Source organism: Aulonocara sp. 'chitande type north' Nkhata Bay, linkage group LG17, assembly GCF_057382095.1.
Source record: "Aulonocara sp. 'chitande type north' Nkhata Bay isolate Kocher_YH1m ecotype deep benthic linkage group LG17, A_spYH_male_GT1.1, whole genome shotgun sequence".
Classification (NCBI taxonomy): Eukaryota; Metazoa; Chordata; class Actinopteri; order Cichliformes; family Cichlidae; genus Aulonocara; species Aulonocara sp. 'chitande type north' Nkhata Bay.
The window spans coordinates 1,860,914-1,873,820 of record NC_141360.1 but is presented as its reverse complement, the minus strand read 5'-3'; the positions used below and the strand labels follow the sequence as shown (position 1 = coordinate 1,873,820).

At 42.6% G+C, this 12,907-nt stretch overlaps 1 protein-coding gene across 1 annotated transcript; it reads left to right on the top strand.

Annotated features, from left to right (window-relative positions):
- The first annotated feature begins 386 nt into the window (after positions 1-386).
- On the top strand, positions 387-11,668 carry samm50l (sorting and assembly machinery component 50 homolog, like). The gene is made up of 15 exons (XM_086269318.1): positions 387-653; positions 1,406-1,519; positions 2,278-2,379; positions 2,474-2,561; positions 2,708-2,814; positions 2,967-3,097; positions 7,537-7,624; positions 7,699-7,827; positions 7,946-8,017; positions 8,504-8,590; positions 8,785-8,855; positions 9,111-9,178; positions 9,717-9,863; positions 10,116-10,257; positions 10,873-11,668. The coding sequence occupies exons 1-15, from the start codon at positions 633-635 to the stop codon at positions 10,916-10,918; spliced, it is 1,413 nt and encodes a 470-aa protein (XP_086125444.1). The 5' UTR covers positions 387-632; the 3' UTR covers positions 10,919-11,668.
- Positions 11,669-12,907: the final 1,239 nt, after the last annotated feature.

The window sequence follows — 12,907 nt, the reverse complement described above, 5'->3', positions numbered from 1 at the left end:
AAAGTCTTTTATCGGTCCGCTTGACTGTCTTGCACAGACCTCCAGGAGGCAGGTCGGAGCAGAGCAGCGCTGCATTCCATCCAATCACATGAAGAAGCCACAGTGACGCCTTTAAGAACCAGAAATATGTTCGCTTTGATAGTTACAATCATGTAATCATATCTTTTTCTTCTCCTCGAGATTGTTTTTGTTACATTACCGCATGTAACCTGTCAAAATGTCCTAAAATAATGAATACTGAACGGAGTCTTTTGTGGGGATAACAGTGTGCCTTTATTTTCGCGTTACAGTACAAACAATAGCTGATAACTCGTACTGACATTACAGCGACCCCGTAACAACCTGAAACGTTCAAGTTACGTTATTTCATTCAGTTTCAATTATCAGCGAACATATACATGACCACAGCAACTTTTACCGACTGTCAACATTTACCGAATGTGTTATCCTTGTTTGAAGCTCTGTACATTACAAGGTGTACACGAACGCAGCACTGAACTCCAGCAACTGTCATGGCGTCTTCCTTGAAGGGGGTTTGGTACTGGAGAAAGTAGCTGCTGTCACTTACCAGTTTCTCCGTATTAAAGCGTAGCTGACGTGGACTGAAGAGTTTTGGGGCGCCGGTAGTTAAAATGGGGACCGTCCATGCTAAGGTAAAGCTTATTTCATCCTAACCTTTAGGTGCATTTTATATCATGACCTCCCTGCCCAGTGAATGCTGCAGGCTACAGAGTCACCAGCATGTGTACTTCACGTACTGTCACACGCAGTTAGAAAATGACCAACAACAATAAAAAGCGACGCGTCAAACTGGTTGATTGCTCTTGTTACACTTTGCCTTTAGCTCACGTAACGAGGCGAAACGCAGGTTTTTCTCCGCTGGTTTGTCACCACGTTTTAGATAAAACTCCTGGTTATAGTGATTATATTTTAGGGACATTTGCGCCTTCGAGTATTTAAAGGAAAACACTAAAAATTCACACCTGTGTGAAGATTATTTTCCAGTACTTGCCCAGACCAGTATTGTCATTCATTTGTCATGTCCCGCACGTATTTACTGCGTGTCAGGACTCCTGTCTTTGCTAGTACTCCACGTCCAGCGACTTTCACCGGCATCAGACACTCCTTCCTGAAGCTCCACCCACTGACCCTCTTGGCCTTTGTTTTCCAGCTGGTTTTTAAAGGTGTCATACGAAGGGTTTTTTCCAATTTGAGACTTTTTATTTCCTTCTTGTACTGTGACGTAAACCATTTCAAAATACAAAATACAGCATCAGACATGGAAAAATAGCAAATGTAACTTTTTTATGGACACTTTTTCAATTAAATATGTTGCAAAAGTCAAATTTGTTTCAGGTATCCTGTGCTTCCTTGCATTAATGCACTTTATTTGTCCTCGGTGCAGAGTCTGGATCCACTCCCAATGCATGGCCGGGACTTGGATGTCCACCCTGAAGATTTCATGGAGACTCCAGACCAAGGGCAAGACTCCAAACAGGAGATCCTTGAAAACAAAGATGTGAGTAGTTGTCAAAGCAAAACATGCTAGTTGTATGTTTCTATGGTTTATTGTTTTATGTCATGTATGTTCTGCAGCTTTGGATGTTCATATTAAACATGGCCAAGTATCAACTAAAAAGTTAAACTTTTAAGAAAGTGACCGCGATCAGCCAAAAACTCAGGCCTCAGGTTGTCCGTACAGTCACAGTTGGATGTAGCCAGCTCATTTGCTTTGTAGGGTCATTGCTACAAGCGCAGCATGCACGTGGACAGGCAGAACGGCTCGCGAGCTGCCTGTTTGTAGGTTAGGGCTCTGTGAGGAACCACCAAAAATATGAAATGAAACTGTCAAGATGCAAACGAAGTGCAGACCTTAATTCAAGGAGCTGAACAAAATCTTTGCATTGATTGTTAAGAAGCTACAACAGTTTTATTTGTGTGAAATGTCTGGAGATGATTTCCCTGTTTCCAGTCCTAAATGTATATATGCTTGATAGTACGGTGCTGAGCATAGCTGTAACTAAGTGTTGTGCACCACAATAGTGCAAAGAATAATAGTAACTGTTGTGATCCTAACCAAACTCCACTTCATACAAGTGTATGAAGTGTAAACTGAATGTAGGATACAGTAAGATTGCCATAGTTCATAATGCAGTGTGTTGACTCAACCACGAGGTCATGCAATAGGATATGACCATCAGACACATGATTAAAAGTAGCAGTTTTTAAAAGAAAGTAAGTGTTTGGTGACGATGTGACTTTTATCCTTGATCACAGGTGGTTGTCCAGCATGTGAACATCCAGGGTCTGGGGAGAACCAAAGAGGATCTGCTTGGCTATGAGATCTCTGATGTTTTCCATGCCAAAAATCTCATTGATGTATGTCTCATAATTCTGCTTTTCATTAAGCCGTCACGGTCGTCTCAGTGAGTCTATCTGAGATCCGTAAATAACTGCAGAGGTCTTTTTTCAGGTGATGAAAAGAGCTCATGTCGCTAGGCAGAGGCTGCTCCGCCTGGGAATCTTCAAAGACGTCGAGGTTCTGATCGACACATCTGAAGGTAACTGATTTACACCTGCAGCCCAGAACAGAGCTTTGATTTCACCTGCTGTACTCATGTGAAGCAGGGATGGTCTGTAAAAGTGACTGCATAGTGTGGTAAACACTCAGCTGACAGAAGCATTCTTTGTTCTGATTGGACCTCAGGTACAGACGCTCTGCCCAATGGCCTGGATGTAACTTTTGAGGTGACAGAGGTCAAGAGGCTGACAGGGAGCTACAATACCATGGTTGGCAACAATGAAGGAAGCATGGTGAGAGACGCAACAGCTGGCATGTTATTTAAGCTGCATGTGTTAACAGTGATGAATAACTTGCCCAGTTTGTATTAATAAAGACACTTATCATACCTCAGAGCTGCCTGTTTGACAGAGGTGTGTTTGTGACCCTCTGTAACGTCTCTCAGGTTCTGGGTTTGAAGCTGCCCAACATGTTGGGGCGAGCTGAGAAACTTACCTTCCAGTTCTCCTATGGGACCAAGGAGACGTCCTATGGCCTGTCTTTCTTTAAGCCCCAACCCGGACATTTTGAACGCAAGTATGTGCACAAAATCCCGCCTTTTGTGTTCTTGTTCTTTCACTGTTTTTTTCAGTTGGGCTCTTTTTTTTTGTTTTTTTTCCCCAAGACAGATCCTCTGTTCAGCCTTGTTCAGAAGGTTTTCAGTTTTTTGACAAATGGAGACATTATGTGATTTTTCTCATGTTCTTCCATAACTACAATCAGCTGCGTTCATATACACTTCACTCCGCTGTTAAACAGAGCAGGAATTTTTAGCACAGCTTTTCCAAACATGCTTTTATTTTGGATGCTTTGACTTTACACACAGAGAAAGAATTATTTCACAAGCATCAGAAACTGTCAGGGTTAAGATTATTAGTCCTCCTGATGTTTAGAGGGGAACTGCAGTGGTTTGAATCATATCTATGTAATGGACTCCAATTTGTTCATGCAGATTACCAGAGGTGTGGACTCGAGTCACATGACTTGGACTCGAGTCAGACTCGAGTCATTAATTTTATGACTTTAGACTTGACTTGAAAAAATGTTCTAAGACTTGTGACTTGACTTGGACTTTTACACCAATGACTTGGGACTTGAATTGGACTTGAACCGGTTTACTTGAAAAGACTTGATATTTTACCCCAAATATAAAATTTAACACGCATATTATATAGAGATTGAAAATGTGACGTCATTCACGGGTAGAACCGCAAAGGATTCTGGGAACTCGTGGCAAGCGGTACTAGCGCACGCAGGCTTTCAATTAAAATCAGTTACACAGCGATAAAAAGAAACACAAAAATGTCAAGAAGCTGTTGTATTATTAACTGCAATAGCCGGTCGCATGACAGCCACGGGAAGCCGACGGGTAAAGAGATCGGTTGTTATCGGATTACGTCGTTGAAGAGAAATTGTTCGAGCCATGTTTCCGAAGTAACAAAGACGCGATGGATGGTCTGGATTGCAGCCATTCAAAGATCAAATATAACGTCTCAGAACACTCCAGCTCACAGGTTAGTCTGCTCCAAGCATTTACATGAAGGTCAGTGTTTTGTAGTAGTTAATACGTCATTTTTCTTAACATAATTGGTGATATAGGTTACAAGCAAGTCTGGCGCTGAACAGAAATTGTCGTGCTATGCTCCTTTATTTATTGTGCATAAATAGTGAATTGTTCTGACACAATATTGCGTTTCGCTTCTGTTATTATGGTACATTGACAAAAACATATACTTTTATTCACAGGATAAAACAGGTTTTTTGTATCACTAATTGTCCAGTACGATTACAGCATACAGTATTATTGTCACTGCTACATTTCTGTGATGCTACCAGAAATTATTTCCACTACTAATTAATTACCGTTGCGCTCAAAGGTTATATTAATAAACGGTTAACGAATCTGTATTTATGAAGACGATTTGTGAGACTGGTAAACTTATGATACGTACGATGGTCTTTCGTTCTACACGGTGCATTTCAAGGTCCTGCACCCATCCGTCGGTAAACTGTACCTGGGCTTGTTGCAGTGACCTGAAGTTACTAAACTTCATGAGTGTGTGCACTCACTCCAAGAACCGTATGATTATAAATATGCATATAAATATGCTAAGATGAGATAGCTGACTTCATCTAACTAGCAAATGTTGTCCAGGCTACGTTGGTGATACAGTTTTTTTTAATGTGTATGATATTTTTGTCATGCGATTTTAAAGCTGGTCCTACAACCGCATCCAAGAATAACATGCAGCTTATCTCAGAACTGTCGGTGAAAATTATTCTTGGAGCTAGGTTTAATTGAGCTGCATTTTAAAGAGGTGCAATTTCACAATTTGTGTATATTTTCTAAGTTCACTATTTTGTCATGTGTTGAGAAAAACACAGATTTTAAAATTACATGGTCTAATATTTACATTTAGCATAACTGCAACATTCTTTTTTTCATTTTTTTTTTTTAAAGACTCGAAAGGACTTGAAATTCAAAGTTTCAGACTTGTGACTTTACTCGGACTTTTACACCAGTGACTTGAGACTCGACTCGGACTTGCCTGACATTACTTGAGACTTGACTTGAGACTTGAGGATAAAGACTTGAGACTTACTTGAGACTTGCAAAACAATGACTTGGTCCCACCTCTGCAGATTACACAATATGATTAATTATGGAGTTCCACAGGGTTCAGTGCTAGGACCAATTCTGTTTACATTATACATGCTTCCCTTAGGCAGCATCATTAGAAGACATAGCATACATTTACACTGCTATGCAGATGACACCCAGCTCTATCTGTCCATGAAGCCAGATAACACACACCAATGAGTTAAACTGCAGGAATGTCTTAAAGACATAAAGACCTGGATGGCCGCTAACTTTCTGCTTCTTAATTCAGATAAAACTGAGGTTATTGTACTCGGCCCTGAAAAGCCTAGAAATATGGTATCTAACCAGATTCTTCCTCTGGATGGCATTACCTTGGCCTCCAGTAACGCTGTGAGGAACCTTGGAGTCATTTTTGACCAGGACATGTCCTTCAACGCACATATTAAACACATATGTAAGACTGCGTTCTTCCATTTGCAGCATAATACTCCCACCGCCGTGTTTCACCGTGAGGATGGTATCCATCTGGCTGCATGCCTCTGCATTCTTTCTCCCAACATAAGCAGAATCTCTGTGGCCAAAGAGCTCTAGTTTTATTTCATCTGACCAAAGGCTGTGCTTCCATTGCGCCTAGTCTTTTTCCAGCTTATCTTTAGCAAGCTTCAGTCTGGCTTGGTGGTGTCTCTTCTGCAGAAGTGGAGTTATTGATGGTCTACAGCCTCACAGTCTGTCTTCACTGATGGTACTGTCAGGCCCTTTAAGTTTGTGCAGCTTGCCCATTTGGAAGGGATTGATGCATCTACCACAGGTGTTTAACTGGACTTCACTCAATGACCAGGCAGAGCTTTTGTTTCTCTTTCCTCTTTAATCCTCTTTTCAGCCATAGATGGAAAAACCAGCTGCCTCCCTTTATTTTATAGACACATCAGTTCCACACAGTCTCCCTGCTGGTGACTACTTGTTGAAGGAATTATACTGGTTTCTTTCCCCGCATGTGACAACTTCCTGTCATTCCATAGTTTGTCTTCTTTTCTTTCCCGGACAGAAAAATAGACACAAGATTAGTTCCTGGCTTGCCTACCAAGCTGTCACTGTACTTGTTGCCTCAGGGTTCACCGCCTCCTAAATTCCTGACTTGGCTAAGTCCTTCACTGGTATCTGGGCAGTTGTTCTGGAGTCTGTAGATGCATTCAGCTCAATTGGATTCACTTCAATCCCAAGAAAGGCACCGGGAAAATTTTTACCAAAACCTTCAGTTTCATAGGTGCCTAATATTTTGTCCTGTCTGCGGTATTTGCTGTCACACACTGTTCCTCATAGTCACAGCTTGCTGTGTTTAACATGTGTTGATCATAATTATTGATAGTCCGGTACAGTCAGTGCATTGTTTGGAATTGTGCAACATGTGTGTTATTGTTTTACAGAATAGCATTTTCAAAATGTGATACTAGCAGAAGGTGGCCAGTAGGTGTCACTGTGGCAGTGGGAGTCGGACTGGTTCGAAACCTCATTACACAAATGCTTTGAGCATTTCAAACCTGGATATGTTGTAATTGTTTTGCACCTTTTGTGCAGTTTGAAGGCTGAGGTTAGAGAATCATGCTGATGCAAAACTGTCTGTCCTGTCTGGTTCCCCCATTAAAATCCATTCGTACTGTACAGTGGCTTCTTTAAGATGTGGTGATCTATAAATATACATAAAAGTTTGTACTTATAGTCTGTACCCACCCCTCCATCGAACTACCATATGCTACACAAAGGCTCTCTGTAATATGAAGAAATTGTCCTAGGACTGGGTGGGGAACTCCAGGCCTCGAGGGCCGGTGTCCTGCAGGTCTTAGATGTGTCCTTGATCCAACACAGCTGATTCAAATGGCTAAATGACCTCATCAACATGTCTTCTCCAGAGGCCTGGTGATGAACTAGTCATGTGATTCAGGTGTGTTGACCCAGGGTGAGATCTAAATCCTGCAGGACACCGGCCCTCGAGGCCTGGAGTTTCCACCCTGTCCTAAAAGTTGATGTATGAAAAGTAATTCATGGTCATTTGTTGTACTTGTCAGTCTCTGCGAGGTTATAGACACAATGAGCCTTCAGCGTTACTTATCATAGTGGAACAGCTAATCATGTAGACCTTGCAGTACCAGAGTTTTTCCTTACTGGAGTTCTTTGTTTTTTCCACCATTTCCCCCAAACAGGTTTCAGCCACAGCCAAAGGAAAATCACCTGGAGTTAGTTTAATGAGGAACTCACAAAGCTTTGTGGCATTTTCTGACAGCAGTCGTTCTTCTGATTTGTCATTTAACTTGTTTCTTACGCATTCATCTACCAATAGGCATCTATATGTTGAAATATGTGCCGTTGTCTGTTTCAGCCTCACCCTCAACATGTACAAAGTGACGGGCCAGTTTCCATGGAGCTCCTTGAAAGAGACTGACAGAGGCGTATCTGCAGAACTGAATGTCAGTGGAAACGATATTAAAAATGATGACAGTTACTGGGAGAGGGAAGGAGTAACATTTGTGTCTCTCTGCAGTTTCCTCTTGGCGTGACCAACCACACGCTGAAGTGGGAGGGTGTATGGAGGGAGCTGGGCTGCCTGGCGCGCAGCGCTTCCTTTGCTGTGCGAGAGGAGAGTGGACACTCACTGAAGTCTGCTCTCTCTGTATGCCACTGAATTATTACGGTTCCTTTCAACATGTGCTTTATTATCATGTCGTGAGAGTTATTGATTATTGATGATTGCACCAGTTCAGCAGGTCTCCTGTTGGTTTTGTTTGCAGCACACTGTGTCAGTTGATTCAAGGAACTCTGCCATCTTTCCCAGCAGAGGTGCCTTACTTCGCATCAACCAGGTAAGTGTGCGCACATAAGTACACTCGTAAACGTCTGTCTGCCACACTTTTGGCTCTTGACATTAGGTTTGAAAAAGTAGCAATCCCCACATTTGCCTCACCTGACCTCTGAGAGATACGTCAGGTACGATGGACAGACAGGCCGTATAGGGAAAAATGGGCGTTTCTTCCAGGTCTAAAGGCGTTGCCACAGTGGGTGTGCCTTAGACCTGAGTACAAGTTTTATGAGAAAATGAGCCTTCGCTGATAAATCACTAGATTCAAGTCTTCCTAAATATAACACCGTGGTCCTTTTTCACTCCAATCTTCCCCCAAAGGATCTTTATACACATGAGCCTGAACTCTGTTCTTGAAGAAAAAAGTAAAGTTTTAGCTGTGAGATTTTTTTTACTACTCTTCCATTGAATGATATTGTTACCAACATCAAAATCATAATGATCAGTAGGTGTGTTGCAGGATTGTAACCGAGTGTGTTTGTATGTGTAGGAGCTGGCTGGATACACTGGAGGAGACGCCAGCTTCTTGAAGGAGGATTTTGAGCTGCAGCTCAACAGACGGCTCTTCTGGGATTCTGTAAGAGTGAAATAAGTCACACATGACCCGTTCAGTATGATTCTGTAATAATATCTGTGTTATGGAGGGTTTCACTTGGTCATTTTATACTTGATTACTCAGGCTGTGTGTATGTCAGCCAACCAGCAGGGGACAAAAGAGTTTGCTGTTAAACTAAATGTGATGTGTATAAGAAACGTTTTATGTCCCCCCAGGTTTTGTCTGCCTCTCTGTGGGGTGGGATGCTGTATCCCATTGGAGGACAGCCGTCCTGCATAGCTGACAGGTATGCCTGATTTCTCCAAGAGCTGATGTCTGACTTTGATTCACCAGCACTGCTACAGTAGATCAGCAAGTAAACTGAGCTTTCTGAGCAGTCAGTTACTCCAAATGAAATATAATAAAGCTGATTTATTGTGAGTTTGGTATGAAGGAGGACAATTATTTTTATAATTTGTCTTTTAGACTTTTGTACTTACCAGTAGAACTGCTTTCCTACGGCTTTCTTTACCCAGTTTAAGTCATTTTGTATTTTGTCCAGGTTTTACCTTGGAGGCCCAACTAGTGTACGAGGATTTGGGATGTACAGCATCGGGCCACAGAGTGAAGGTAAAGTCCATTGTGACATCGATAACAGACATCACCAAGTGTTCTGTCACAAATGTTTGAACACCTGAGAAAGAGCGGTCTGCAAACTGTGAGCTGTTTTTCTGTCACGAGGCTTACGTTAGTTAAATTGTAATGCGGTACGTCTGTGTTACATTGTTTCCAAATGATGTGACAGCCTGAACCAGACGGATACATAGGAATCAGTCCGTTTACCAAAAGGTACAGGTTTGTAACTCTGTGCTGTCTGAATGTGGATGGACTCCCATGCAGCATATTAACAAGCAGTACAAATACAGAGCAGATAGCTCAGTAGGTAGAGTGGTTGCCCCATGATCGGAAGGTCGGGGGTTCGACTCTACTGAACAGCTACCCTGAGGTACCCCTGAGCACCTACACACTGCTCCCCGGGCGCTGCATTGGTGGCTGCCCACTGCTTCACTGGGCGAATCCCTACGGGGACTAACACATACACATTAGAGCTTAGCAGCACAGAAGAACAAAAATAGACAGTTCACTGTGGTTCCTCTGTGTGTTCTAGGTGACTACCTGGGTGGAGAAGCATACTGGGCAGGTGGTCTGCACCTCTACACTCCTCTACCATTCAGACCAGGCAAGGGAGGCTTTGGAGACCTTTTTAGAACACATTTCTTTCTCAACGCAGGAAATCTCTGCAACCTCAGCTATGGTGGGTGAACACTGTCGTCTGTGAGATTCAGCTTTTTCTTTTTGCCTCTGTCTTTGATTCGTTTGCCTGTTTGTGGCTCTTTCACAGTAAGATATAATAAGTTCGTTTCCATCTGGGCTTCGTGACAATTTTATTTACATTTTTTTGAGGAAAGTTTTTTCTCAATCAGCTGTTACTGTTTAACAGAAATGATGCCATGAATCTGTAGTGTGCAAGTTGTGCTGCATCATTGTTCCATGTTATGTTGTGCAGGTGACGGTCCACGAGCACACCTTCAGAAGCTAGCTGAGTGTATTCGCTGGTCGTACGGAGCGGGCATCGTACTGCGGCTTGGAAACATCGCCAGACTGGAACTCAACTACTGTGTGCCCATGGGAGTTCAGAGTGGGGACAGGTGGGGGTCCGGTGCAATATGACTACTGCATTTTACAGGGTTCAGGGTTTTTATAGATGCAACATGGGAAGGGCATGGCTAACTGGTTAGCAGTTATTGAATTTTAAAAGTGTAGGAGGACTGTCCAAAGTCAGGTGATGATGGCGTTATTGTATCAGATGAAAAAAAAGAAAAATGCTGAAACTACCTCAGTGAATGGCACAAACTGGGACTACTTTCTACCTAATGTGGTAACGTAGATGTGCAGTGAGTGCAAAAACAGCCCAGCCTGCTTTCAGTGCCAGTAAGGAGTCTACAACAGCAGTGTGGTAGTGGTGGTCCTGAGGCAGTAATCAATGTTTTTATGAGAGCACAGTGCTGCACAGAAACATTAGATTCAGAGTATTGTACAGAAGAAACACGGCTGTATGTAAACTACAGATAACCTTCCAGCTCGTCCTTAACTCTGCACGTTTTTGGCTCGATATCGATACCTGACATAACTGATTTTACGTCAATAACAGACTAAAAATATAGCGTCGAGCTTCATGGTAGCAGGGTTTCTGGGAAATGTCTCGTTAAGCGTGAGAGCCTGCCTCCGGATTTCCCGACTTGTGTTTCTCGTCTCCTCTGTAGGATATGTGACGGTGTCCAGTTTGGAGCTGGAATTCGTTTCCTGTGACCTCATCTGTCTGCCGCCCCGAGTCCTCCAGTCGCTGATGTGAAAAGGGAAACGTTTTGTCATTGTCACCTGTAACTTGTCGTAGACTGTGTAACACTAGCATGGATCCTGGATAAAAATGTGCCTGACCTTGCCAAACTCTTCTTTTACATGCAACAAAATGATAGTTAGACATTTTACAGAACTCAGCTGATTGGTCAGTCAGACGCAACCTGATATAAAATGTGTTTAGCAGCTCTGTAAAATACCCAACACGGGTGAAAAAGCGTCTCAGCAGTCATTGATCGATGATTCCTCTTCCTGGTTTGTTTGCTTTTCCTTTGTTTGAGGTCAGCAGCACTGGCACCTTGTTTGTGGTAAAATAATCCAACCAAGTTGTTTCCCGTGACAACACAAAATAAAGAATTTCCAGAATGTTTAAAGATGTTCTGGGCATGCAACATGCCATCTGCTTCTCCAGGAGCATCACATGTTAATCATTTAATTTGACAGTTAAACATACACCGCACGCTCTCTCCTGAGTTGGCGTGTTTGCTCGAATTGTACTTGATGGACTGCAGTATAGAAACCAGCACTTTTTTGATCACAACGGTGGCGCGGGAAGGAAGCGAAGAGGAGCGGCGTTCCCGTGCTCATCTGTCAGACGTGCAGAGGCGGGAACCCTCCCCCGAGCAGCATCCACCAACAGTGCTCTTACCTCTTTTTGATGTTGTTCAAGCTATTCACAAATAAATCACATCTGCTCCCTGCTTTCTTTCCTCTCCCCTGTTTGGTGTCTCAAACACACACTCAGAATGGGATAAAAGTAAAAGAGGCGGGTAATCGCCCTGTTTTATACCTTTTAGTGGGTTTGTTTGAAGCTCTAATAAGAGCTGCAAATTGATACCACGGACGTGTGCCAATATTTATGCATTTGTTTAAATGATTCTCACAGTAAACATTTTCTTCAGTAGCGCTGTCTCTCTTGACGGTTAGGGCTCTGTGGCAGTGGCCTGGTTTTTCATTTCATAACAGCAAATGGTTCTCTGTTAGGTTTGACCTTGACTAGATTGTTTTGGACCACAGCCTTTACATCTGTTAATAAATCTGAATCTTATTTGAGCAGGTAATAACATAGAATAGAATAGAATTCAACTTTGTTGTCATTGCACATGCACAGGTACAGGGCAACGAAATGCAGTTTGCATCCATCCAGAGGTGCTTTAGTGATATAGATATATTACAATATATATTAGCAATAGTATAGATATGTAAGTATATTACAGAAATGGGTCTATTATGGTATGTTATAATGTACACGGTATGAAGTATGTTGTGAATGTTCTATAACTATAAGTATGTACAGGCTGTAGTGAGTACAAGCTATGTACAGGCTATGAACAGGATATAAATATGAAAAACTATACAGAATATGAAATAAATAACTTTACAGAAATCTGAGATATACAGCTATACAGAAATGGGAACTATGCAAGTTGTAAACAGTTGTAGGATTAAAAATTATCGAATGTACAGAATGATTATTTACACAGCTATACAGTAGTGCAGTTAAGATAAGTGAGATATAGTTTCTACAGAGGCTATATAAAGTGCTAGTGGTTGTGAGTGGTGGTTCACTCCATGTTATTATTGTGTGTTTGAGGGTACAGTTGTCCATTGTGTGTGTGTGTATGTCCAGTCCATGAGTTTAACGTGGGTCAGATGTCAGGAGGCAGAGTTCAGGAGTCTGACAGCTGTGGGGAAGAAGCTGTTCCGGTACCTGGTGGTCTCCTGTAGCGCCTCCCAGAGGGCAGGAGGGTGAAGAGTCCATGTGATGGGTGACTGGGGTCTTTGATGATTTTCCCAGCCCTTTTCAGACACCGCTTCCTGTAGATGTCTTTTATGGCAGGAAGTGGTGCTCCGGCGATGCGCTGGGCAGTTTTCACGACCCTCTGCAACGCCTTCCGGTCCGAGGCAGAGCAGTTCCCGTACCAGACTGTTATACAGTTG

Bases quoted from the DNA above. Each gene is read 5' to 3' on its own strand.
- samm50l (XM_086269318.1), top strand. From the start codon at position 633: ATGGGGACCGTCCATGCTAAG. The intron at 3,098-7,536 runs GTATGTGCACAA...TGTCTGTTTCAG, and splicing joins CCCGGACATTTTGAACGCAA to CCTCACCCTCAACATGTACA. The intron at 8,856-9,110 runs GTATGCCTGATT...TATTTTGTCCAG, and splicing joins CCGTCCTGCATAGCTGACAG to GTTTTACCTTGGAGGCCCAA.